The sequence below is a fragment of the Eptatretus burgeri genome, chromosome 6, assembly GCF_056783735.1.
Source record: "Eptatretus burgeri isolate ZD-2024b chromosome 6, Ebu_testis_v1, whole genome shotgun sequence".
NCBI lineage: Eukaryota > Metazoa > Chordata > Myxini > Myxiniformes > Myxinidae > Eptatretus > Eptatretus burgeri.
In genome coordinates, this window is record NC_140966.1 from 32,127,543 (window position 1) to 32,155,139 (window position 27,597).

General features: G+C 41.0%; 1 protein-coding gene and 1 long non-coding RNA gene across 12 annotated transcripts in view; one reads left to right on the forward strand and one right to left on the reverse strand.

Moving 5' to 3' along the window:
• Positions 1 to 27,337, forward strand: part of LOC147024504 (ras-related protein Rab-3B-like) — a 50,669-nt gene extending 23,332 nt beyond the window's left edge. For 10 of the 11 annotated variants that reach the window (XM_085884506.1, XM_085884503.1, XM_085884496.1 and 7 more), the window contains 3 exons: positions 9,759 to 9,877; positions 13,327 to 13,451; positions 26,031 to 27,337. In XM_085884506.1, coding sequence (XP_085740632.1) covers positions 9,759 to 9,877; positions 13,327 to 13,451; positions 26,031 to 26,212 — 426 coding nt within the window. In that variant the 3' untranslated portion in view covers positions 26,213 to 27,337. The remainder of the gene's footprint in view (positions 1 to 9,758; positions 9,878 to 13,326; positions 13,452 to 26,030) is intronic. The other variant, XM_085884495.1, reaches the window with a different exon arrangement.
• On the reverse strand, positions 13,349 to 19,882 carry LOC147024505 (uncharacterized). The gene is made up of 2 exons (XR_015059065.1): positions 15,248 to 19,882; positions 13,349 to 14,368 (listed from the first exon to the last, which is right to left on the reverse strand). It is a non-coding gene; the product is annotated as an uncharacterized LOC147024505 (long non-coding RNA).
• Positions 27,338 to 27,597: the final 260 nt, after the last annotated feature.

The following is a 27,597-nucleotide window of genomic DNA, read 5'->3' on the forward strand; positions in this document are numbered from 1 at the left end:
TATATATATATATATAAAAGCGAATATCTTAATTTTTCACCATAAACCTCTCTGGGACCCCCATTTTCACCCTAAATCTCACATATGGTGGCACTGCGACCCATAGGACTGACGGGAATAGCCGGATCCCGATTATAGAAAACCCCACATTTTCCCTCCCCCCTCATAAATTATGAACACCATATTTTACTACCCCATTATGTGTGCTAAATTTGGTTGCAATCACCTAAGCAATTGCAAAAATCTCCCCTTGCTCGCTCCCTCCCCCAACCCCTACCTTCTCCAAAATCACCACCCTCTCTCCAATGGCACTCCCTCTGGAGCACCCATTATGTCGGTCAAGTTTGATGACCCGACAATGTTCTGTTCTCAAGATATACAAGATGGAAGGGAACAGATAAACAGAGAAATGGAGTGTGACAATAAGGGCAGCCTTACTTGCGTTTGTATCAACCTTGCCTGATCGGAGAAGTACTGCACATGGACAAATTTAACCATTTTTAAAAAGGTATGGAGGACAGAACAGGATAACTTCCCAAATATCAGTTGCTTAGCTTCTACATGTAAAGGATTATTCTTGAAGATGTACATTAAAGGTATTGGAGATTAAAAGCAAACGTAGTTCAAATAGTAAGCCTGGTATTGGCTTAGTGTTTAGGGTGGCTGCCTTATGATCTTAGGGTCCTGAGTTCAAGCACTCTTACCTGTTGAATTAACACCAGGTCGGGTTGACTCAGCCTGTGATCCTTCTGAAGTCAGCGAAATGAGTACCAGTGTACTGGTAGATGTACACAGCATCAGCAGCACAGCTGTGATTCCACAAAATGACAGCCACCCAAGCTGCCATATGCAAGAACAGAACAGTTCTAATAGTCATGATAAAGTATTTCGAAGTTTTTGTGTGTATTTACATCACTCTGCAAACAAAACTGCAGAATCAAAGGATAACATATCTCTCATGCAGACCACATTGCTTACATGTCCGAAGCACAAGTATTCTATACTCTCTCAAACTCCATACATGTACCCATTTGCATTTTTAACTGCTCTGCTGCCATAATTGGTTGTATTGAAATCTTAATCCAAAAAAATCTGAAACCTTATATTTGATGTATGACCAGATGTGAGTGAAGAATTAAATTTATGACGTTCATATCCCATGCCAAGAAACTACGTGACACAATAGGATGTATGGATGATACGGGTAAATGGGCCATAATAGCAAGGTGTTCAGTTAACGATGTTCAGAATGGATGTGCGAGGATGCTATGAGCTCTACGAGTGTCGTTCCAGTTATTACAAGAAACAGCAGTGATTTTTATTTTCACAGAAATCCAAAGTAATGTATAAGTATTGTATATTCATTTTGCAGACTGTTTTAAAAAAAAAAACATGGTGGGTTCAGCCAGTTTAGTTTTTCCATCTGAGCAGGTTGCAGGGACCCTCCCAGGTTCAAATCCCATACATCATGTTTCATCATGGCAACCCCTCATTTTGAGGATGATTCTTCCTTACAGAAGGCTAAATGGAGGCTGGTGGTGGTGTTGGCCATGGGCCTGCAAGTGGATTATAAGCCAAACCTTACCTTGCATGCTCAAACGGTGAGGACATCGGTTGTCGGCCGGCAGAGGTGGTGGTGAATTATTGGCATGAGAAGCAGCCCGATCTTTACATCTCTCTCGCCAAGCTCTCTCGATAGCTGCTCTTAACGAAAGGAGGGTCTTAACACCATCTTGGACAATAAATCACCATTTTAAATGTGATTGGGAATCCCTTTCCCATGTGTCAATGATAATGGAGCAGACCTTCATGTTGACTTTGGGGTTATTTTTGAAATGCTTCCCATAGCGCCCATGTGAACGGGCTCCCAGGCATACTCTACCGGTCAAAAGTTTTAGGACACCCCCATTTTTCAGTTTTTATTAAAATTTAAGCAGTTCAAGTCCAGTGAATAACCTGAAATGGTACAAAGCTGAGTGGTAAACTGCCAGAGGTTAAAAATCAAAGTTTAGGCTACCAAAAACTGAAAAATAATGTAAATTTCAGAGTTGTTAAAAAAGGCCCTTTTCAGGGAACAACTAATGGATTAGCAACTGCAGCTGTTCTGCAGCAATGGAAGTAAATTAAGCCTTGAAAGTTGATGCAAACAATTCCTACAGGTGTCCCAACTTTTGTTGATTAGGCCTAAGTCACATTTGCTCTACGGTGAGGATACGGCGGCCGTACGCCCTCTGAATTGACAGAAACGTGCGGCGGCCGCAGAGTTTCTGCGGTGGCCTCAGGGTGGTCCGACGCCGTTTGGCTATCTTTTACAGGTCGTAGGGGTCGCCGTGGAATTATAACGCGGAGTTATAACTTTTTTCATTTCTACGTTGGCCGTAGCAATTCGACATGCCGTAGTTGTGACGTAGTTGTGTTCCACGTCGACCGTACGTAGGGCGTACGGTGGGCTTGCGTTATTCGTGCAGCTGCCGTAGTCTCTTATCGATGAAAAATGAATTTTGCCATAAAAACCGAATACATTTTAAAAACCGAACACGACGAAGCATTCATGTTTGTACACGTGTCTCCCCCACCTGTTCGAGCCGCATCTTCGCGCTTTGTTCTTTCAGTTCGTCGGTGGAAGTCCTCGTGAAAGCATCTCTCGTGTGTCGATCGCTACTTTACCTCACGTTTTCACCTTGATTTGTGCTGTTTTTTATTTTTTTTTACTCATCTTGTGTTTTAATTAATAACAAAAAAGCAATCCGATCACGTGGTGTGACGGACTGTCGGGCAAGGATTTAATTTCACAGAAAAACCGGTTGTAATTTGGAATATCCATGATTACCTCAGCCCGATGCGTTTGATGAAAGTGATTGTGGTTCTGGGGGCATCATGTTTGATGAGCTGCCCTGAGGGCAGCGCTCGCAGAGTGCGCGAGCGATCGGAACCCAGGCCGGAGCTCGAGCCTGTGTGGACCTTTGGATGTGGTGATTGTACCAGTTTACATACAATACACCGCAACCGAAGGTCATTTACTCATCTTATTTTACCTTAAACATGGGTAATTTCAGTTGAAAGTGTCTTGAAAGTGGGTTTTCTTGGGGTCCAGGAACAGATTAATTCACTCCATTATTTCTTATTGGGAAAATAGTTTGGCAATCGAACTTTTTGCAATCCGAACAGCCTCTTGGAACGAATTAAGTTCGGATTCTGGGGGCACCACGTACTGGTATATTCCGAACTGTTATATTTTAATTTCAGTAAAAAGAGAACTGGTATACTGTATATACCCACTCGTTACCGTCCGTCTGGCCACACGTTCGCCTGAGGGCCCCCCTGCGGTTGCCTTGCAGCTACCTTGCATCTGCCTTGAAAATTATATGGCCGCTGCAGGGACGCCATAAGGTCACCATGTGACATAAAATCAAAGACCGTACGGCACCACCACATTTTCGGTCTCCACAATTTATAAATACGCTGTGCGGCTCCCCGACAAATAAAAACATATGTGACTGCTACATTGTGTGACCGTGGAAATACTGCGGCCGCCGTATTATTGCTAGTGGCCGTAGATTTGGGAGACCCCACGGCCGCCGTGGCAAATGTGACTTAGGCCTAAGTTACAAACCCTCTGTCTATAAAAGCAGTGTTGGAACAGACTGTGTTGCTACACCTTCTGAAGCATTATTTGGGCAATATTGCACTGCAGGAAGTAGCATATTGCTCTCATAATGGCGAGAAAAAGACAATTAACAAAGGAAGACAGATAGACCATTATAACCCTTAAAAGTGTCGGTCTTTCCTTTGGAGAAATTACAAAGCAGCCAAGGTTTCAGTGAGTACAGTTTCCTACGCCATCAAAAGGCACTTGGAAACTGTAGGAAACTCTGACAGGAAGAGGTCTGGCAGACCCAAAGCCACAACACAATCAGAAGATAAGTTTCTGAGAGTCAACAACTTGCGTGATAGATGGCTCACAGGACAGCAGCTTCAAACACAGCTTAACACTGGTCAAGGTAAGGAAGTCTCAGTTTCATCTGTGAAGAGAAGACTTCAAGCTGCAGGTTTGACAGGTTGAGTGGCAGTAAGAAAGCCATTGCTAAGATGGCAAAATAAGAAAAAGAGGATTGCCTGGACCATGAAGCACCGCCAGTGGACTACTGAAAACTGTAAGAAGGTTTTATGGACCGATGAATCAAAATTTGAAATCTTCGGTTCATCACGCAGGGTTCTTGTACGCCGTTGAGTCGGCGAAAGGATGGTTCCTCAGTATGTGACACCAACTGTCAAACATGGAGGAGGAAGCGTGATGATCTGGGGCTCTTTTGCTGGATCCAGAGTCGGTGACTTGCACGGAGTGATTGGTACCCTAAACCAAAAGAGCTACCACAGAATTTTGCAGCACGATGCAATACCCTCTGGTCTACGCCTAGTTGGTCAGGGGTTCGTCCTACAGCAAGATAACGACCCAAAACATACCTCCAGGCGATGTCAGAACGACCTTAGAAGAAAAGAACAAGATGGTAGGGTTCAAATCATGGAAAGGCCACAACAGTCTCCAGACTTAAACCCCATCGAGCTGGTTTGGGATGAACTGGACAGAAGGGTGAAAGCAAAGCAACTAACAAGTGCAACACATTTGTGGGAACTTCTGCAACAGTTTTGGGAAGAACTTTCCAAAAAATATTTGATTTCCATTGTAGAAAGAATGCCACGAGTATGTTCGGTTGTCATATCTGCAAAAGGTGGCCACTTTGATGAGTCAAAAATTTAGATTAAATTTTGTTCAACAAAACGATTGCACGATTTCTTTTTTATCTACAATTGTTTATTTGTTCTCGGCTTTAATTTCAGAGTACATTGAAACATTGATCTGCTTAAATTTCAGTAAAAACTGGAAAAATGGGGGTGTTCTAAAACTTTTGACCGTCAGAGTAGCTCCGAGTAAATCACCTGTTTTAGGTAGTCTTGCGTCAGACATTCTGATGACATGTCCCATCAATCTGAGCTGATACGAGTTGTCATGGTCTCTACACTTGGCATGTCCATGTCTTTCGGAATGCTCATGTTTGTTCTTCGCAAACTTCGTTTGACGAAGGTATTGTATTGACCCCTATGTATTTATTTATTGGTAAATATGTGTGCGGACAACATTGCGCAAAAACTGCTGGACCGATTTGCATGAAATTTTCAGAGATGATGTGCAGTTACTCAAGGACGCCAGGCGGAGCTTTTGGGAGCGATCGGATCAAAGGTCAAGGTCACAAAAAGGTCAAAATCGTTTTTTTTGCGATTAAAGTGTCAATTTTGTTCCGATTTACATCAAATTAAGCCCAAAATGTTCAGTATTCAAATCCCGATCCACTAATATAGCGTATGGTATAGTGTTTGCAACGCTAGTTAGTCTGTGGAAGTCAAAGGTCAAGGGGGTCACCAAAATGGAGTTTTTGATTGGGAAGCGTTGTGGACAACATTACACAAAAATCACTTCGCAGATTGTCATGAAATTTTGTGGATGTGTTTGGCATCACGAGAGGACAAATCGATTAGATTTTGGGAGCGATCGGATCAAAGGTTAATGTCAAGGTCACAAAAAGGTCAAAATCGTTTTTTCGCGATGAAATTGTCAATTTTGTTTTGATTTACAGCAAATTAACTCCAAAATGTTCAAAATTAAATTCCCCATCCTCTAATATGACACATGGTATAGTACTTTTGTCACCCAAGGCAGCGGTTGGGGGTTAAAGGTCAAGGGGGTCACACAAATTCACATTTATATCGGAAAGCATTGTGGACAATTAACGCAAAAAATCAAAACGCAGAGAGGCTTTAATTGTTTTGGATTTGTTTGGCATCATGAAAAGGACAAATCCATTAGATTTTGGGAGCGATCGGATCAAAGGTCAAGGTCACAAAAAGGTCAACATCGTTTTTTTTCATGATGAAAACGGTTAATATGTTTCCAATTTACATCAAATTAACTCCAAATTGTTCAGTGTTCAATTCCCCATCTTCTGAAATGACACAAGGTATAGTACTATTGTCACCCTAGGTAGCGGTTGTGGGTCAAAGGTCATGGGGGTCACGAAATGCATATTTGTATTGAGATGCGTTGTGGACAACTTAATACAAAGGTAACTAGTGGCTGTGGCGAAGGTTTGCGCTCTACGAGTGCCCATTCTAGTTCTCCTACTTGATTCGCAGGATCCTTCTTGGACAACATTGATGAAATTTTTCTAGGGCATTGATATGACATCTATACGTTGTCCAAGCTTCGGCACCAGAAAGAAGCGTGAGGAGAACCACTGCCTGATAGACTTTAAGCTTAATGTTGGATCTAATATCACGGTTTTCAAAAATGCGAGTAGGCAATTTACCATTGGCTGAACAAGCACATTGGATCTGGTGGTGTACCTGTTCATCGATGTGAGCTTTTGAAGATAAATAGCTTCCGAGCGACAGGAAGTGAGGGGCATTTTCCAATACTTCATCATGAAACTCAATTTAAGTCGATGGATTCAGCACGTTAGGTGTGGGATGGTCGAGGACTTTAGTCTTGCTGGTGTTCGAGGTGAGTTCCATGCTGGTATAGGCTTCCGCAAACACATAAACAATCTGTCATACTTATTTTACAGAGTGAGCACTAACTTGTGCGTCGTCAGCATCCTGAAATTCTATCACAGTAATGGTTGTTGTCTTGGTCTTGGCCTTCAGCCTGCTGAGGTTGAAGAGTTCACTTTCAGTGCGATAGGTTATTACAACACTTGGGGGGTGGAGGGGGGGGGTGGAGTCTATCAGTAGTGAATTGCAGCTTTGCTGAAAGAAAGATTTAAAAAAGATTAAAAGATCACTTGATATACAGTAGTTCCTCATTCTGCAGGATCATCACAAATAGGGCATGCATCTGAAAGATGAACATGTCTTCTTTGTGCTTCATTGCTTCAACAGGATTGTTGTGAGGACCAGGAGCTTTGTTGTTTTTTCCATCTGGTTGATGGCATTTACCACCGCACTGAGCATTGGGTCACCATCGAGCTCCTTAATTATATACCATGGTAGGTTCTCTATTCAAAGCATGTCCACAGTAGAGCTCTGATCAAATAGCTCTGCAAAGTGCTCTTTCCAGTGGGTGTTGACACTCTTTGTGTGTTGAAGGAAAGTATTGCCATCTTTACATCTTATTGGTGTTCATCCATGTGTTAAGGATCCATATATCTCTGGTTGTCTTAAAGAAGGCACGAATATCATGTTTGTTGGCAAGAAGATGAATTTGTTCAGTCTTCTCTGTCCACTGGTTGTTCTTCAGATCACGAGTTCTTTTCTGAACTTCAACTTTGAAGTTACCAAGAAGTATGATCTTTGACTGTGATGGTACAGCCACCACTTAAGCAGGGCTGTATTTAGATCAGAATAGGTTTCTTTCACTTCATCTTCTGAATCAAATGTAGGTGCTTATGCACCGATGAGGATAACAGATTGATTGGCTTTGAATCTCTTCACGAGTTTGTTTTGATGGCAAAGCCAACTCGATGAATTCTTCGTGCTTTTTGTGTTTTCCCTTTACAGAAGAAAGTGTAGCCACCACCATGCTCCATAATCAGTCGCTCATCTGCTCTATGAGTCTCGCAAAGGGCTACTACATCAATGTCTAGGCATCGTAGCTTGCTTTGGGGGCTATTATCACTGCTCACCTCTCAGGTCGTTCTGAGTTGTCCATTAGTCTCGTTGGATGCGGTTTTTCAGTCTGGGTAGAGTGAGGCAGGCTATTTTTAAGGCACCTTTTCCAGCCCCTTCCCATTTTGGGGTGATCAGAGCTGATCCTGAAGATGGCTGCTTCGACATAGCTGGCAACATAGACTGAAACACCCTTCTGCCTCAATAAAGCGATTAGTAGGTAACTGCCGACTTTGTGCCAGGTTGTGACGAGAAGCTTCCACATATCAAGGTCCTGCCTCTGTCACCACTAGCTAATTGCCAAAGGACTTGAGAGGTAGTGCGGGGGTTTCCATCCATAGAAGGGCACATGCATGTCTTTTAGAGTGGGAAGCCTGTAGCATAGGAGACTGTCTTAGCTGTCTTAGCACACTGTCTTCGCAAGGCGTTGCCTATTTTCAGTTGTCAGGAAAACCTGTACAATTGAGGACGAAGCCCTACTGAAACCTTTTGGCCACATTTATGGCCATCAGCCAATCCACTGTTGAAGAATATCAATTTGGTTGGACATGTTGAATAGCAGCCCTTACTCACCATGTCACGGTGTTGTGAAGTGGGTTGATAGAGTTTTTAGATTGTATAGAGCCACCACCCTCTTACCCACTCCACCCGAACACCCTGCTGCTGTGGTTCCACGATTGCTTATTCATCAGGATGGATCGTTCTTATTTTGAAATTATCTTCCACATCTGGATGATGATGCAGCAATCTGCCACTTGCCGTTACAGTTGGGAGCTGCAGCTTGCCCCAATAATATCATGTTTATTAATTAATTGTGTACTCATGTCCTTGTCATCCATGTAAAGTTACAAGGATATCTCAAAATATTCTGGTCATGCATTTAGTGAATGCATTTCCGAGTCTGTAAACTTTAGACCACCTTAAATGTTTTTAAATGGTTGTAGAATAAGATATTTCCATAATTTATTTATTTTGCTCAATATCCTGTTTAATTAGCTTGAAGTTGTAACTTGGGTTGGGCCTCATCAGGGGGTCTCTGGTGTCATTCATTGTAAAAAGTTTCCACTCGACACAGTTTTCCTACTTCTCTCATTTGGGAGTTAACCTTGTCTAAAGGCTTTTCCATCGTTTTTCCAACCATTACTGTTAAAAAGAACAAGTCATCTTAATTCTCTCTCTCTCTCTCTCTCTCTCTCTCTCTCTCTCTCTCTCTCTCTCTCTCTGGTGCAGCCTGTGGCTGCTGGTTGCATCATTGGTTGGGACGCAGCTATGCCACTGATGCAGTGTCCCCCTTACCAGTACACTGGTACTCATTTTGCCGACCTCGGAAGGATGACAGGCTGAGTCAACCTCCTGGTGCATTAACTCAGGACCCCAGGATCCCAAGCCACCACCCTAACCACTCAGCCAACACCAGGCTACATCTTAATTGTAATCCTAGGCATCAAGTTTAACAATTATGCCACTTTAGAACAACGTTACTTGTTCTTTTGGGAAGAATAATTTCCTTTGTCTCTTAAATTTTAAGTCAAATCCATCCTCCTTGTTTGCTCAGCTTGTCATCTGTTTTCAAAGATATGATGACTTCATAATTTTGCAACTATTTCTTTAAGCCAAATATATCATCATCGTTTCCGTTTGTAGCTAAATGTGGCCATTCACACATAACAGTGATATGCGAACAACCTGAGAACATAAATTCGCCTTCTCTTCATGATAGACACCACGAGGTCTTTAATGTCCACAAACAATCAGTGCTGGCAGATGAGTCATTCAGCTTTATGAACATCCGATAAGCTACACACAAATTGATGCCTCATCCTACTTAAGAAACATCCAGGGTGACAAATTTTAGCTTGGTCTAGATTCAAACCTAGGCTAGATAGCTCAAAGGCGAGAGTTTATACCTCTAAGCTATCGTGTCAGCCTCATTTTAAAATACATCGAGTTCTTGCAAACTGAACGAGATCTCTTACTGGTGGGGCAGTGTGTCATCGACAATTTCTGCTACGTTGCCGCACTTATTATCCGTGGGGATTTCCAGTTGCATTTTATAAAAAGTTGAGAGTTTTCACCAATCTTTCATCTCCACACCCCAGGATACAGCTGGACAAGAACGATATCGTACAATCACCACTGCATATTACCGTGGTGCGATGGGTTTCTTGCTGGTGTACGACATAACCAGTTCAGACTCATTCATTGCTGTACAAAACTGGTAAGCCCGTATTCCTTTCCATTTGTTTGACGTCATTAAATACAGGGTGTTCCAAAAAGGCCCGGACAGCTTTGGTGTTAATACATTTAGAACCACAAATGATACAAAGATACTCTTTAGCTTAAATGATACAGAAGCGCATAAGGTTTTGTGCACACCATCAATACACTTCAATGTGAGCTCTGTTTGTCACGTGCAGGACATCAAGGAGGTACATGAGTTCTTGCTATGTTCGGCTGTGCATGTTTGCATCCACCAGTGCTCATGTACCTGTAATCTGAGAACAAAGATCCTGCAGGTTTGCCACCTTGGTGTTGTAGACAACATTCTTGATAAACCCCCACAGAAAAAAAACTAAAGGGGGGGGGTAATGTCTGATGATCATGGGGGCCAGGTGGTTGGTCCATTTCAGCCAATCCAACATCCTGGAAAATTTTCATTCAGGATGGCTCAAATGACTAAGGCCCAATGAGGGGGAGCAGTGTTCTATTGAAAAATGATATCAGGTTGCAGGTCTTCTATCTGCGGAAGGCAAATCCCTCCAACATGTTCATGTAAATTGTTGAGGTCGCTGTTTCCTCCACAAAGAAAAATAGACCTACCAAGCAGTCATGGAGAAGGTCACACCACACACTGACCTTTGGACTGTCGCGTACGTGTTCAATAACCAGTTGGGGGTTGTCAGAGCCCCAGATCCTCACATTATGTCGGATGACCTTCCCCGATACACAAAAGCAACCTTCGTCTGTGAACATGACCTTTTTCAGGTAATCTTCGTCATCCTGTATGCGACTGAGCATTTCCAAGGCAAACACCTTCCGTTTGAATGTGTCATTTGGTTTGAGTTCCTGTAGAATCTGCACCTTATAGGCATAAAGCTTCAGTCTTTCATGCAAAATCCTGTGTACAGTGTGGGTTGGTAGTCCCAGTTCTCTGGATGCACGTTAAATTGATTTTCTGGAACTTTGTTGAAATGATTCACGCACTCGTTCAACATCTGTTGCACCTGTGCTTGGTCGACCGGTACTTTTCTGTTTCTGACAACTTCCGGTTTCCTTAATCCTCTTTTACCACCCAGTCTCTGATACGAGTCCATGATGGTGGATTCCTTCCATACCTTGTACGGAAATTACGCTGAACTTGCGTGTCGGATCTCATATTGATGAACCATTCAACGCACTGAGCTTTCTCCTGTGGAGTCGCCATTTTATTTCACATTAAACCACCAGACTTGAAAATATAGAAAACGTTATGAGTTTCTGTATCACATAGAACAAAGGGTATCATTGTATCGTTTGTGGAAATAAATATCTTAACAACCAAAGTTGTCCAGGTCTTTTTGGAACACCCTGTACAAACAATTATGTATTAGGAAAAAATGTATAACCTGGTGAGTGAAATGTAACTACCTTTAATCACACTAGCAAGTTGTCTGTGCCCACATGGGAGTCTAAACGAGGTAGGGACGAAGGAGGAAAAAATGCAAATGGCATCTTCTGTCATTGAGCCAGCAAGTTGGTAGCAACAATTCACATTTATTGCCCCCATCTGATATAATTCAAATGCTCTAATGGCAGGAAGGTGCTCCATTTGAAACTGTTTGTTCGATATATGTATAATTTTGATGCCGAGGGGCTGTAAGTAATAAAATTTTGTTTTGGTATCAAAGCCAATGACCAATTGCAAATTAATAGTCAGATTTGATTGTCCATTGGCCTCATCTTCAATCAAGGGATGGAGTGCTATTGTAATAATTATTGCTCATCCTTTGCAATCCATGTGTGCTGCACAACTACTTCTAAATGTTATCGTCATTTTCTAATAGTATTGTTTTTCTTTAATCACATCGTTTTCCAAGAAATTGTGTCGAGTCGATATAATTTTATGGAGTGGTTATAATGAATGGTCTATAAGGATTTTTGTAAGGATTAGGAAGTTATGAAGTAGATTATAGACAATTTGCCCCCCTCCACCCCTATGTTTCCCCCAAAAAGCAGTTGTTTTTTTAAGTCAATTTTTATTTTCTTGGTCTGTATGAATGATACTCCCATCTGAGCACACAACTTATGTTGCTGCAATCCCAAATGAAAACCCCTATCTTATACTCTGTCTTGTATTTTTGTCTAATCATGCAATGTAATTCATGTAAAAGTAAACTGTGTATCCTAATGTCCTGGTCTTGCATGCTATATATGTACAAGCTCCAGCATTAGTCGAAGAGCATTTTTACAAGGGGAAATATGACTTTCAAAACATTGATCTTGCGAGTACAAACTGATAAGGCAAACATTGGTGTACCACGCAGTGGTCTATCTTGTTAAAGTATACAATGCAGACAAATGATAAAAGTAATATGACAAGGACCATCCATCACAGCATTGATAACCTCAATTTTAGTGGGTAAATAAATGGGGAATTGAAAAAAAAAATGATATTCCAAACTGAAAAGCACAAACTTTTGATAAATGACTACTGTCATCCTTGGTTTGCCAAGAAAACCATCTTTCTGAATTTTCCCAAGCCTTCAATTTACCAATCATAAACTTCTTCATAATTGCTTCATACATCTATTGCAATTGTTATATTATGATGATGTGAATGAGGCTTGTGTGACATGTCTGCACATTGTTAGAGATCACTTACTAATGTTTATTTCCCCATGGTAATGTGTTGTTTTTTTCTGTTCCATGGCACATTCTCAAACCTGCTTACCTGTCCGAATGGCTAAGAGTTCATTAAATTATTCTGGCTGCCAGGCCACAATTTTAGCTTCAGCCTCCAATTTGTGCATAGCCTCTCCTTAGGTAAAGTGCAACGATGACTTTGTAAACTTTGTAAATAAAGGCTGATTTTGAAACTGTGAGGCTGTGGCTGGCAGGGCATTACTCATACATTGTGAGTGGCAGCTTTCTTAAATCAAGACCTGCAACCTACCTGCGAGTGCTGAAGGACCTTAGCTTGACTATGTGGTGGAGGGGAAGTAATAATAAGAATAATACCATTCCTTTCACACCATACAGTAGGGTAGCCAAGGAGTACAGTCCAGGACAGGTCACCACTCTGACACAGGTTACCCAAATTATTAGTTATTACCCCAGTACACTGGTACTCATTTCACCAACCTCAGAAGGATGACATGCTGAGTCAACCCTTCCTGCTATTAATTCAACGTCCAACAGGGGCTTGAACTCAGGAACCTTAGGTCCCAAACCAGCCACCTTAACTGGTGATTTTGTATGCCGCCCTAACTGGTGATGGTGAAGTTCTTGGACGGATAAAGCCAACACCAGGCTATTGGAGGGGAAGTACTTAAAATTCATGCTTGTGACCGAGTTAACGGTTGGTAATCTGCTTGAGAAGTGAGATGGTAAGTACTGTAGGTGTGCTGCTTCGTGAATTTTGATTTGGGACTTAAGTTTGGAGACCTTTGACTTCCATTACATCTTCAGGGCGACGCAGATCAAGACCTACTCGTGGGACAATGCACAGGTTGTGTTAGTGGGGAACAAAATGGACTTGGATGAAGAACGAATGGTGCCACAGGACCAAGGCTCCCATCTTGCTGCACAGCTAGGTACAATGGAACACATAACTGGTCTTTTGGCTCATGAGAAAGCTAAACTGACATGTTATTGGGAAAAGATAAGTATAAAAACTTAATTTAACTAGAGTTCATGGAACACCATTCATAGAACAAAAATAACATCGGAAGGGTCTTTTCGACTCTTGCTTTACACCAAACAAACAGTGCAATGTTTGTCAGAATGCTGAATTTCACAGTTACTCTGCCCTCAGGGCATGAGACGGTATATATATTTTCCCAAGTACAGTACTGGTACTGCTAAACGGAAGGTTTCTCAAAGTGACACAAAGGTGATTCATGTTCTTCATTGTTCAAGTATATAATTCAATTGAAATAAAACAAAGGTTTTAAAGGATGTTGAAAAACAACAAGAATAAACTATTTTTGGAAGTTTCCCGACATTGATGCAATGTCTTTTACACCACCATATTTAACACATGACATTCGTTAATCGTGCTTGATGTTTGTGTCCTTCATGACATCCATGTATCCTCCATGATGTCAACATTAAGTTTCCTGTTTGGAGTGATTTTCAATTTTTGTTAGACTGCCAGACAGGCAGACAGAGTAAAATTATTACCTTACTCCTCTCTGCACATGTGTGATCAGGACGAGATTCTGTACAGTTTGTCAAATTAAGAGCCAAAGTCCTACTAAACTGCAGGTTCATGTTACGAGTCATGCTCCGATTTGTGTACTACAGTATTCAAAATTTATAATGCCATTGAAATTAAATAGTTCCTTTATCATGGACCGATGTCTAAGACAAAGGGAACCAATTGCTTTACCCCGATTTTCGCTTCGCGCGCCGGGGTAAAAACAAGGATATGTATGGTAGTATGGGGAGGATGTTGTACGCGAACGATCTGGCTGTTGTGGTGGAGAGTAGGCAGGAGATGCAGGAAGTACTGGGGGAGTGGAAGGAGGCATTTGGGAAGCATGGGCTGAAGATTAGTATGGCGAAGACTGAGGTGAAGTGGATCAGGCAGCAGAGAAAATAAATTAATATCAGCGGCCCATCAGTGGAATACAAAACGTAAACTGTTCAGCCTGGCAGAGCCTGGCTCAACCAATGCCATTCTAGTTAACTCTGTAATGTAAATTATTTTTATTAAAGTACATATATGTAAATGGTTTCAGGTTAATAGTTTGTATGCATCGTTAAAAATTTAGTTATTACCTTCGCATTCTGCGAAAGGTTATGTTTTGGTCGGCGTGTATTTATTTATTTATTTATTTATTTATTTGTAATCTTGTGGTTCGTATAACTCAAAAAGTATTAAACCGAATTGCATGAAATTTGGTGGGATGGTTGGTTATTAGCCAGGAAGCATTCGATTAGATTTTGGGATCGTTCGGGTCAAAGGTCAAGGTCACGAAAAGGTCAAAATCGTCTTTTTACGATAACACGGTCAATTTTTATTCAATTTGCATGCAACTAACGCCAAAATGTTCAGAATTCAACGCCTCATCTTGTGATATGCAATATGACACAATGACGCCCATACTCTTGTTACCGGTTAGGGGTCAAAGGTCAGGGGAGTCACGACCTTGAAAAATTTGCGGTTTTTGTCATAACGCGGTCAATTTTTGTCCGCTTTACATGAACCCAGCACCAAAATGTTCAGAATTTAATGCCCAATCTTGTGACACAATGACGTCATAACACGTCACCGGTTGGGGTAAAATGTCGGGGGGGGGTCACGCCCTTGAAAAATATGCAGTTTTCGGCATAACTCAGTCAATTCTGATTCGATTTGCATGAAACCAGCATCAAACGAGATTACCTTCTCTTGTTGAAACGTTGTATTCACCGAGCTTGCGAGTGAAGACTCGCCAAAACGATGCGAGTTGATTGTTGTTGAGTCCATAGCCCCTGAAAGTCTGGGGGGGGGGGTCATGACATTATAGATATGTGGTTTGTATCATAAGACCATTCATATGAAACCAGTTCCCCACACTCATACCAAGAACAAAAAAAGTAGTGGCGGCGAAGGTATGCGCTCTATGAGTGCCCGTTCTAGTTTTCTTTTGTTTGGTAAACAAAATACGTTTGAATAATGAAAAAAACCCCAAGGGTTGAAAAGGCAAAGTTTATTTGGGGGCTTCATTGATTTCACTAGGGAACAAATTTTTCGTTGCATCGATACCAGCACTTGATCTTATCTAATTTGAGTGTGCTGAATTCAAATCTGAAGTTAGTTTCTCTCTGTAAGCTCTAGATTTTTTGCAATCCACCATTATCAACATTTATTTGGTAAGTTACAATTTGTAGTAAAAGCAAATTTATATTAAACATATATTTTGCAATTCAACATTTTCAACATTTATTTGGTAAGTTACAATTTGAATTAAAAGCAAATTTAAATTAACATATATTTCGACATAAAAATGATAGGTGATTCAGAACACTTGATAAGGATGGAATGCAAAGTTCAAATAGGTACTTCTTCAGGCAAGAATTTGCGCTTGTAGCTCTTGAGTTTGTGGACTTCCACAGGGCAATCTCGTTTGATGCTCCAGCAGTAGTCTGCCATCATATTTTTGTCCCATCGCCCTTGGTAGCGCTCTTCTATCGTCATGAGGTCCTGATGTAAGCGCTCTCCCTGTTCCTCACTTACAGCCCCAAGGTTCTCAGGGAATTGATCAAGGTGACTATTCAGACGGAGACGAAGACTTAATTCCTTTGGTACCGGGTCTCTTCGGAGAATCCTTGGCTATCGCTGGTCGGATTTTGTGTCCAACGAGCGGTTGCTGAGAGAAACTCGGATGAGATTTGTTACCTGCATAGTCCATGAGCGTCAGTTGCAGCTGTATGGACATGTGGCTCATTTTCCTGATGCTGATCCTGCTCACCAGATTCTCTCAGCGGGGGAGTCTCGTGAGTGGAGGAGGCCAGTGGGCTGACCATGTGCCTCGTGGTTGCAGCAGGTTGACCATCATCTCAAGGAGATGGGGATGGGCCTGGCATCTGCCTGGGGGATGGCCAGACAGAGGCCCCTGGAGTACCGGCAGAAAGTGGACGCAGCGACGCACTGTTCTGGCACATGCTCCCATACCTGACCCTGACCTGACTATTCAGGAAATGGAGCTTGACACTCATGTTGCACCCAAGATCGTGAAAAGCCAACAGCATTCTAGTAACCAGAAACTCACAGTTATCTGCCTTTTTATTACCAAGAAAGTTTTGTATAACTGCGACGAAAGACAGCCACGCTGTCTTCTCCTTGTCATTCATCTTCCTTACAAATTCCTCATCACGTACAAGGGCACGAATTTGAGGTCCATCGAACACACCTGCTTTGATCTTCTCGAAAGACAAAGCAGGAAAAGCAGAAACTATATGTTGAAAACATTCACCATCAGTACTCAATGCCTTCACGAACTGTTTCATCAAGCCGAGCTTGATATGGAGTGGGGAAAAAAGATCTTCTCTCAGCTGACGATTGGGTCATTCACAATGTTTGGCATGCCTGCTTCCAGAGTTTCACAGATGGGCCACTCCTTCTGGATCCAGTGTTTCTCTCGAGCTCGGCTGTCCCACATGCAGGGATGGCATGGAAACTTTGTGAAGCCTTTCTGTTGACCAAGGAGAATGTTGACCATTTTCAGGTCCACACAAATGATCCAGTTGTGCTCGTGATATTTGAGTAAGTCAATGACCATTTTTATGTCATTATGGGGTCATTCCGTGCCAACTCACCTAGGGTCCCCAGGTCACCTCCTCAGATTTTGCTGGAAAAAAATTCTTAAATGTAGATCTATATGGCTCTACCCTCCATGCAAAAGATTAGCTTTCAATTCCTCATAGTTTAAAAAATATCTATCTCCAGAGACCTTTGAAATTTGGCCGAAAAATGCCAAATGTGAAAACGCATTTTTTTCAAAATTCAGTGGCTTATCATTTTATAATGGACTCCTCGAGAAAGCTAATACTGCAAATATTTACTAAGTGGCATCCAAATTTTTCAATTATGGCATCAGATAGCTTCTGGGATGCATATTTCTCACTCTATAGGAAGCTAAAAATAGCTTTTTGGCCAAAACGAGCTAAAATAAGGTGAAACTATAGGAGCCCTCCTGAAAATATGGAACAACTTAGAATTTTTCCTTCATAACACAGTGATTATAGCGTCATTATCTATCCATAGATACATTTTTGCTGGGATAATACAGTTAGGTGATGAATTATAAGAAGTTTTAACATAAGCCCTTGCCTCTGAGGGCTCTAAAATGGACCAATTTTGTCCCCTGGTTTGACCATGTGGCTAGGGGTTTAGGATCTTCATTTTTTTTTTCTAACGATTGCCTCATATAACATGTGTCTACTGACCGAATGATTTTATCTAACGCCCATGACTTCATCATAAAATTAATTTTTATTTACATGCACGTTTTTTTATAATTATTCACTTTTTTCATATTCAGAAGTTTATAAATCTTAAATGGAACTATCCAGGAAAGAGTTACTGCAGAATTTTATAAACTGGTCTACAAAATTTCAGATTGTGGCATTACAATGTCTCGAGAAAGCACATACTCCTAGTTTTAGGAAGCCAAATATGGCAATTTGGCCCACTTGGTACAAAACAAGGTGAACTTGCAGGGGTGTGCATGAGGCAAAATTATGCTTCTCATTAGACATGAGTGATAAGGATGTTATTTATTCATAAATACATGCTTATGATTACTTTCGTAATTAATTGCAAATGATAAATTAGAACAAATTTGATTAGTTGAGTAGCAGCTTTTTTATTTACAGATATTCAGAGACAATGAATACAAGTAATTTTTATACCTTAGAAAACTCTTTAATGACCTTTCATCTTTTATGACATTCATTATCATGATTACCTAGCACTCAGAGGCACAGAATTTTACATCTTAGAAAACAGGTCTTGAACATGCTTAAAGTCATGCTGTGACAGTTGGTACTGACGTCCACCAGATTTTATGTCAGGGGCCTCAACCACACAAAGAATGTAGAGTAATGGCACCCAGCATTGATCTTTCTTTTTTTCTGGAGGCCATGAGAATGTGTTACCTCTTCCTTGCTTCATGAAGTTCACAAACACATCATTTTCATCATTATTTCTTGTGACAATGTTCCCAATGTACCATTTTCTGTCATAAACACAAGCAATATATTTCCCAGCCTGGTATACATCCAGTTCAGTTAGGGTTGGGACTAATAACTGGGACAGATGAGCTTGTGTGGTTTCTGGTCCTGTGCATACTGTTGATGATACAGCATCAGAAGAAACCCTTCTCGTCTCCAGACGTGTTGAGGAGATCGGCAGGAAACTACGGTGTGACCGTGTACCAGCAATGGTTGTTGCTGCTCTGAAGCGCTTCTCAAGGTCATACTCCATTGCATTTTGTTGGATTTCTTGTGATGTCACAAAGAAGAATTTAATCATGATGTAGGCAAATACTGTCTTCTGAACTGAAAGTAATTCCTGATCTCCATGAAATCAATTCTTGTGACTTCTTCTCCAAAGCAGCAACTTGTTTTAGCCCAACCTTCCTTGTGTATAATCGGTCCTGTGACACTCCTGGTCTAATTTGGTTCCAACAGTGTATCGACTTGTCAAACTTGTGCCACTGGGCCCAGGATTTTCTGCATCCATTTCCTTTGTTTCCTCCTCTCCTTTGTTCTCCAAACAGACAAACAGACAGACAGGTTGACTGTGCTGCTCCTGGTGTTGTGACAGACCATTACTCCATCTAGTGGTGTATGTCATAACTAATGACTTCAAATAGAGAACTGTAGGACGTTTTTTAAATTAAAACCCAAGCATATGTTTGGATTATCATTACAAGAATTTATTTTTGAATAAAAAATGTACTTATAATTATTAATTTATGAGAAGAATAATCTAAGTTGTTACATAACCTCAGTTAATGCCCCCTGCATATTCACCATTTTTGGTCAAAGTGGCATTTTCAACTTCCTACAGATAGAAACAAATGCATTTATCAGGCATTCTGATAACAGATCCTTAAACGTCAAATGCCAGTTTATAAATATCTGCAGTATCACTTTGCTAGAGTGTTCAGTTTCAGATTTATAAGCTCATGGATATGAAAAAAAAAGTGAATAATTATAAAAAACGTGCATGTAAATAAAAATTAATTTTATGATGAAGTCATGGGCGTTAGATAAAATCATTCGGTCAGTAGACACATGTTATATGAGGCAATCGTTAGAAAAAAAATGAAGATCCTAAACCCCTAGCCACATGGTCAAACCAGGGGACAAAATTGGTCCATTTTAGAGCCCTCGGAGGCCAGGGCTCATGGTAAAACTTTTATAATTCATCATCTAACTGTATTATCCCAACAAAAATGTATCTATGGATAATGACCCTATAATCACTGTGTTATGAGGAAAAAAATTCTAAGCTGGTCCATATTTTCAGGAGGGCTACTATAGTTTCACCTTATTTTAGCTCGTTTTGGCCCAAAAGCCATTTTTAGCTTCCTATAGAGTGAAAAATATGCATCCCTGAGGTTATCTGATGCCATAATTGAAAATTTTGGATGCCAATTAGTAAATATTTGCAATATTAACTTTCTAGAGGAGTCCATTATAAAATTATAAGTCCCTGAAGTTGAAAAAAATGTGTTTTTCACATTTGGCATTTTTAGGGCCAAATTTCAAAGGTCTCCAGAGATAGATATTTTTTAAACTATGAGGAATTGAAAGCTAATCTTTTGCATGGTGGGTGGAGCCATATAGATCTACATTTAAGAATTTTTCCAGCAAAATCTGAGGTGACCTGGGGAGGTTTTTGAAATTTAGGTGAGTTGGCACAGAATGACCCTATGTTCTTCTCACAAATGCATTGAGTGACCAAATGGAAACACTCCATGAACATTGCCATTGTGCAAGAGAATACACTTGAGGCTGCGCTTAGAGGTATCCAGAAATAATCGCCATTCTGTTGGATTATACGAAGTAACACCTAATTGCCTGAGAAGACCTGGGATATCGTGGCAGTAAACAAACTGCTTGTCTTCTGAGAAAAAGGCGACAAAGATCTGGTCCAGCTTTCGGAAATATGAAACATTTGCAGAGTGGTGAAGTAGATTGTTTTCTTGCAGCCTGGAGGATAATACCTCAGCTGCTTTCTTGGAGAGCCCCAAATCACACACTAAGTCATTCAATTCTCGTTGGTGAAACTGCTGAGGGGCTGATGACTGTTTGGTATCAGATGAGGAGGCTTCGGATTCTGAAACCATTTCTTGAAGCCCGTCATCACGACCCTCATTCTCTTGCTGATCATGTTCACTGCCTTCATCTTCAGATAAGACAAAACCATTAAAGACTGGAACGGGGAGTTCCTCAGAGTGCAGAGTAGGTCGAATTGCTGAGGGAATACAGGGATAGGAGATCTTTTGCCGGTTTTTCGACACCTTTTGTGTTGACCAGGCAAAAATAAGTCAGTTACATGGTCCTTGGGTTCTCGCCAAACCATGGGAACTCCAAAAGGCAGACCTTTTCGTTTTCCTTTTGTCCAGTCACGAAGCATTTCCCTACAATTATTACGTACAATATGAGGAGCCCATTTCTTGTCTTGGTCGCCAAGGGGAACATCAAAATAGGCTTTACAGGCACGCCTTACAAACGATGTTATATTGCGCTTTTGACGAAGTAGTGTGTAGCAGCCACATCCATAACAGAATGCATCAGGATTATTTACACATTTATGTCTTATTGATGAAGCCATGATCAGATCTGAAACAAAGAAAAACATAAAGTTAAAGAACATATATCAATAAAGATAAATAAATATCAATAAAGACAAAGAAAATTGATGTCAAATAAATCGTGAGCAAATCGTTAGCAGCAAAACGAATACGGTCTATAGTTATTTAGTAGTTTGGGCATCGTATGTTTTCACTAAAGTCCGTAATCGCACCCATAGTTCTCAAGTTATCCCTCGTGCAAATAGCAATGGGTGTGCTTTTTTTGCAAAAATCACAAGTTTCAAATTTCATGAAAACTAGAGCATGTCGAGGAAAACCGATTTCAGATTTGAAATCAGCGTTGAAAAAATACATAGAATAAGTTGAAAAATCTCATGCAACAGATAATAAGAAAAAAATTGGTTCCCCAGTGTTATAAATTGTCTTGGAAATTTCACATTTCTGAAATGGAAACAAACGTTGCAAACAAGCATTGGTCGAATTACCCCTGCCAGAGGAGAGGGTATTGCGTTGGGGTCCGTTTGTTTGTCTGACTGTTAATTTGTTTGTCTGTTTGGTTGTCCGCACAGAACTTTAGTGTTTTTCTCTGCAACCACTTGTGTTGGTTCACTCAATTCAGCAATTGAGACGGAATTTTCACCGTTGGTGCGACTACTCATGTGGAATGTTAAAATTATAATTATGACGTCAAAGGTCACGTGGTTTGGCAGCCATGTTGGAAAACCAGAAAAAACTTTGGACCTCTGTATCTCTGAAACCGCACCAAGGAAAAAATTTAAACTTGGCACGTGGCAAGTACTCCTCATGGGGAAAAAGTGCGATTTTTAATGACGTCAAAATTGCATATGTAAAATGCTACATCTGATCAATATGGAAATTTTTGAGGGTCATCTCAGGATAAATTGGACCACAGAAAAAATTTTGAAGACATCAGTCACGTGATTTGGCAGCCATTTAATTTTTGTATAAACCTGCAAAAATCTTCTTCTCTGAAATTGCTGAAGAGATTGAGGCGAAACTTTACAGGTATGACCACCTATCCATGAGGAACAAATGTTTTACACATATGACATCATAGGCCACATGGGTTGACAGCCATACTGGATTAACCCTAAAACACAAAAATCTTCTCCGAAATTGGAGGACAGATCGATGGCAAACTTCACACAAATGTCCCCCAAGCGTTGACAATACCAGGGTATTCAAGAATAATAGATAAATCTGTTCTCAATGAATAAAATTGATCTGCTGTTCTTCCTCCAGTCCAATCGGTTCTTCTGACCACATGCTTGTCAAAGTAAACATCTCTCTGGCTGTTATTAGAGAACTACCTCAGTGCCATCGAGTCTGGTTTTTCACTCAGGCTGACTGGCAGCATCTCCAAGCAGCCATCAAACTTCTAGACTGGTCTCCCATCGCTACTTTCTCCAACATCAACTCATCCTGAGAATTCTTTCAAAGAAACTTGCTCTCCCTCATGCACAGAGTTATCCCATCTTGTCTTCAGTTGTTCCACCCTTCCTCCCGCCCTTGTTTCACTGAAGCTTGTGGTGAGGCAGTTGTCCTGAAACAACTTGCCTTTGCCTCATTGATAGCAAACCCAACTGAGGGTAATCTCAGTTCCTCCCATAAAGCTCAGAACAAGTGTGTGTCTACCCTCAGAAGAGCCAGAAAACAACATCTTTCCAATCTCAAGTCTGAACTCTCAAACCTCTCTTCCTCCTCCAAATCCTGGTGGTGTCTAATCAAATCTGTTTCTGGTGTATGTTCCCCCTCCATCCCCTCCCTCACCTCAACTGGCTGCACTGCTGACACCGCACGTTAAAAGGCTGAATGCCTAAACTCTGTTTGCACCTAAATATTGTGTCCAAAACACATCGCTTTCTGCACCCACCTTACCCAGTCGCCCACAGCTGTCCCAAGACTCTGTGACCTTTTCTTCTGACAAAGTGGAGAGCTTGCTGTCAAACCTCGACTCAGACTCTGCAACCAGTCTAGACTGCATCAGCCCACATGTCCTAAAAACCTGCTCCACTGCTCTTTGCTCACCCTCTCTGTTATATTCACACTCTTATTTGCTCAAGGTCATCTGCCATCTGCTTGGAAATCAGCTACCATTATCGCTCTGCATAAAAAAGGTGCAAAAACAGATCCCTGCAATTACAGACCAATCAGCCTTCTCCGAATCATCAGCAAGGTTATGGAATCCATCATCGCTTCAGACATTAAATCCTTCCTCTTCTTCAATGACTTGATTTCCGATCAGCAAGTTGGTTTCAGACCAGGTCACTCTATGCTGGATATGCTGCTTCTACTCTCCCAACAATGGATGGAGGTACTCAATGCCAGACACGAAATCAGAGCCATATCCCTAGACATATCACGTGCTTTTGACACAGTCTGGCATCCAACCCTGCTCACCAAACTCTCTTCCTATGGTATCCAAGGCAATCTCCACTCATGGCTCGCAGACTTCCTCTCCTGTCGCAGTCAACGTGTGGCCCTAAATGGAGTTCTTTCATCCCCTCTTCCTGTCCAGGCTGGAGTTCCTCAAGGCAGCATTCTGGGCCCTGTTCTTTTTCTGGTTTTCATCAATGATCTCTCCGATTCTGGAAAATCTTCTTTAGCTCTTTGATGATGACTCCACCCTCGGCCCAACCATCTGTCATCCCTCATACCAGAAAGCAGCAGCTTCTTCGCTCTCTGCAGATCTGGATAAAATCACAAACTGGTTCAACGTGTGGAACATGTCTTTCAATCCTGCCAAATCTCACACTCTCACTATGTTTCTCCGAAAGGACCATTTGGAACCCCCCCCCCAATCTCCTTTCTCAACAATCTTCTGGAAGAAGTCCTTTCATTCAAGCTCGATCTCACAATCTGCCATGATCTTTCCTGGGAAAGCCACATTTCCAACCTGGCCTCCAAAGCCAGTCGCCGACTGGGAATACTCCATCGTGCAAAGTTCTTCCTCTGCCCACCTGAGCTAATAACCACATACAAAGCTTTCATCTGCAGCCTGATTGAGTACTGCTGTCCCCTCTGGGCTGGTGCTCCTGCCTCTCACCTTTCTCGGCTTCACGCTGTGGAAACCAAAGCACTTAGGATCATCGGTATCTCCCAAGGTGAGGCGGAGTCTTTGGACTTCTCACTCTCTCACCGCAGGTAGGTCAGTGGTCTTTCTGTCTTCTACCGTCTCCTCTCCGGTCTTGCCCCCCTGCTCTGTCTGCGATATGTTACCCCCCCCCCAAGATTTCCGCAGGGCACTCAAGGTCCGCTAGCAACCCCCTTCTGGTAAAACTATCAAAACCATGAATCACTGCTCACCTTCACTCTTTCATTCCTCTTTTTTTTCCCACCTTTGGAATAAACTCCCACAATCTCTTCAATCCCATTCTTCCCTCCAGGCCTTCAAAACAGCTGTTCACCACCACCTCTTATCTTCCCCATCCAAAACCATGATCTTTTATACCCCCGTTAATCCACCCCAAGCCCACCTCCATCAAATTCCCTGCTTTCCTTCCTGAAAGTCCCTGAAGTGTCCATTTTATATACCCGTGTTCCCCGCCCCATCCCTCTCCCTTCCACAGATCTCCTAATTTCTCTGTTCCCCACTGTTTTGTCCTTCCCTCTCCCACCCCTCTTGTTGTGCATTGTGTGTTAGCTCTCATGTGAGCCTCGACAATGTCAACAAAAAAAAACAGTCACATGGTCTGGCAGCCATATTGGATTGAGCGAAAATGTTTGAAAACATTATTTCTCTTGAACCGCTTCAACTGATGTGAAACTTCCCAATTATCATCTAGCCGTGATAGGGAATATGTTTTAAATTTCAACCTGATCGGATGCAAGGTCTGGCAGCCATAATTTAAAAAAAATTTTTGATCTTTTTTTTTTCTTTCTTTCTATGATTAAGGCTCACTTGGTTGTGCAAGGATGGGTTTGAGGGTAGAAGAGTAGCAGCTGAAACCCGAATCCTTTTCAGGTTCCTCCTGATGAATTAATCTTTGCTTCTTGCTTGTTTAGCTTCCTTCTGATTACTCCAATGCAGAACTGTACCTATTTGGTCTTCCATTTGCATTTAATTTTATTTATTTTCATCCCATTCTAAATTCAATTGAATAATAATAAATATCATGGATCAGGATCAGGTGTCCGATCAAAGCGGGGTTGCATCAAAGCGGGACGTCTTCGTTCCTGGTCATCACTGCCAGTAGTTATAAAGTAGCAGTTCTTGTTATGTCTCTTTTTAATTACATAACACACCAGAGCACAAACACCACACAAAACAAGTGCTGGCGAGGGTTTGCAATCGCTGATTGGTCTTTTTTTGTTTTCAGATTAGGATACTTCCATCCAAATGATGCAATGCATATGCTTTATTGCACACTAGTTTTACCCTATATTTTTATCACAACTTTGGGGAAGTATCTTCCAATCAAATTTAAGAAAGCTTTTTGTTTTACAAAATAAAACAATTCGTTTTATATCTCATGTATCATCCAGAATGAGCACAGACCTATTATTTCATGATATGTTGAATATATAATACATGTCATGTTGAATATTAATTTTCCGCACATCGCCCATGGATTGTTTTGTTTTAGGTAATGTCTGTGTTGCATGCATCTTGTGTTTATTGTTTGATTGTTATCAATATTCCTTTTGTATGTAGAATGGTGTGCCAGCCACAAACTATGCTTTCTTGGACAATGTTATCCATTCAATACAAACAATTGTGAATTTGATTTTAGATTATTTTCTGGAAAAGAAATGTTATTTTTGATGATTAAAAAAATACATTGAGGTGACTTGATAAAACCTCTGCTTGCAATGTTATGTAACGTTGTTGTCAAGCAGGCTTTGGATTCTTCGAGACAAGTGCCAAGGATAATGTGAATGTGAAGGAGGCCTTCGAATGCCTTGTGAACCGCATCTGTGAAAGGATGAGCAAGAGTGAGGAAGGCATAAACTGTGCCATGCCTTCGGGATCACAATGTGAAACACCTCAAAAGTTTGGTCAATATTGTGCTTGTTGAGGCCACTGTTAAAGGTGCATTAAAAGTTTTTGAAACAAAACTAACAAAAATGCTGTATTCTTTGGTGTATAAATCTATATGGAGTACACGTCTAATTGGGTAATTTCACAATTTTTACCTCTGCCACCAAAGATGGATGGAGGTTATGTTTTTACCCATGTCTGTTTGTTTGTGAACAAAATATCTCAAAAAGTTGTGGACAGATTCGGACGAAATTTGGTGCAGAGCTTGGATGTGTGACACCGATGTACTGATTAGATTCTGGTAAAGGTCCGAATCCAGATTTGACGATTTTTGAAATGATTCTTCACCATTGAGAGAGGGCTAAATTGATATATGGTAGGATATCTCAAAAAATTATGGACAGATTCGGCCATAACTTGGTGGACAGGTTGGTTGGATGTGTGACAAGGACGAACCAATTCTATTTCGGTTAAGATCTGGATCCAGATGTGGATACGAGAATTTTTGAATTCCCAAAGTGATTCTTCACCATTGCGAGATTGAGCCCAAAACGCTATATATATATATATATATATATATATATATATATATATATATATATATATATATATATATATATATATATATATATATATATATATATATATATATATATATATATATATATAACAATATCTCAAAAATGTATTGGGCCCGTTATGTTTGAGTGGATCAGGCATTGTGTGGTGGAGGTATGCGCTCTACCGAGTGCCCTTCTCGTTATTTCCTTCATTCATAGATAAGTCGATTTGGAGTCTTATGCTATGGTAGTTAGTAAAACTGTCAATCAGTCAGAACAATAGAAGTGTTAATTCCTCCCTGACACTGCAACACATTGCTGCCTGCAGTGCTTCCAGGATCATGAATATTACTGAGCTGTTTCTTGCTTATTATTTGAGCTACTTTGTGGGACAACCTTTCGGATAAATTAGGAAAGTAAATCATTTTTCACATGTTTGTTATCATATTGAGATGACTCGTAAGGATCAATACATCTGATGAGGATTGGGAGGGATGGATTAAACATAATTGGTGGGTGTGTGTTCCTTGTTTATTGGATAATTTTGCATGTGGCAATGAGTGGATTCACATTTAATTGGCATTAAAATCTCACTTGGCAAACGTTCTGGGCAATGATTTCTGTAGTCTCACAGGCAAAAACCTGCATTCCTTTCCCGTAGTAATTATCTGCAGACTACTGTAATAGGACCTGTTACCAGCTATAGTATATGAGAGTGCAACTCTCATTCAGTATAGTTCTAACTAGCATTTTTGCCTGGGCTGTTTTAAATTAACAATTGTACAATTCATTTCATAAAATATTACACCTTCCAAAAAAAATACACATTTATGCACTTCAATGTGTTAAACCACAATAAGTT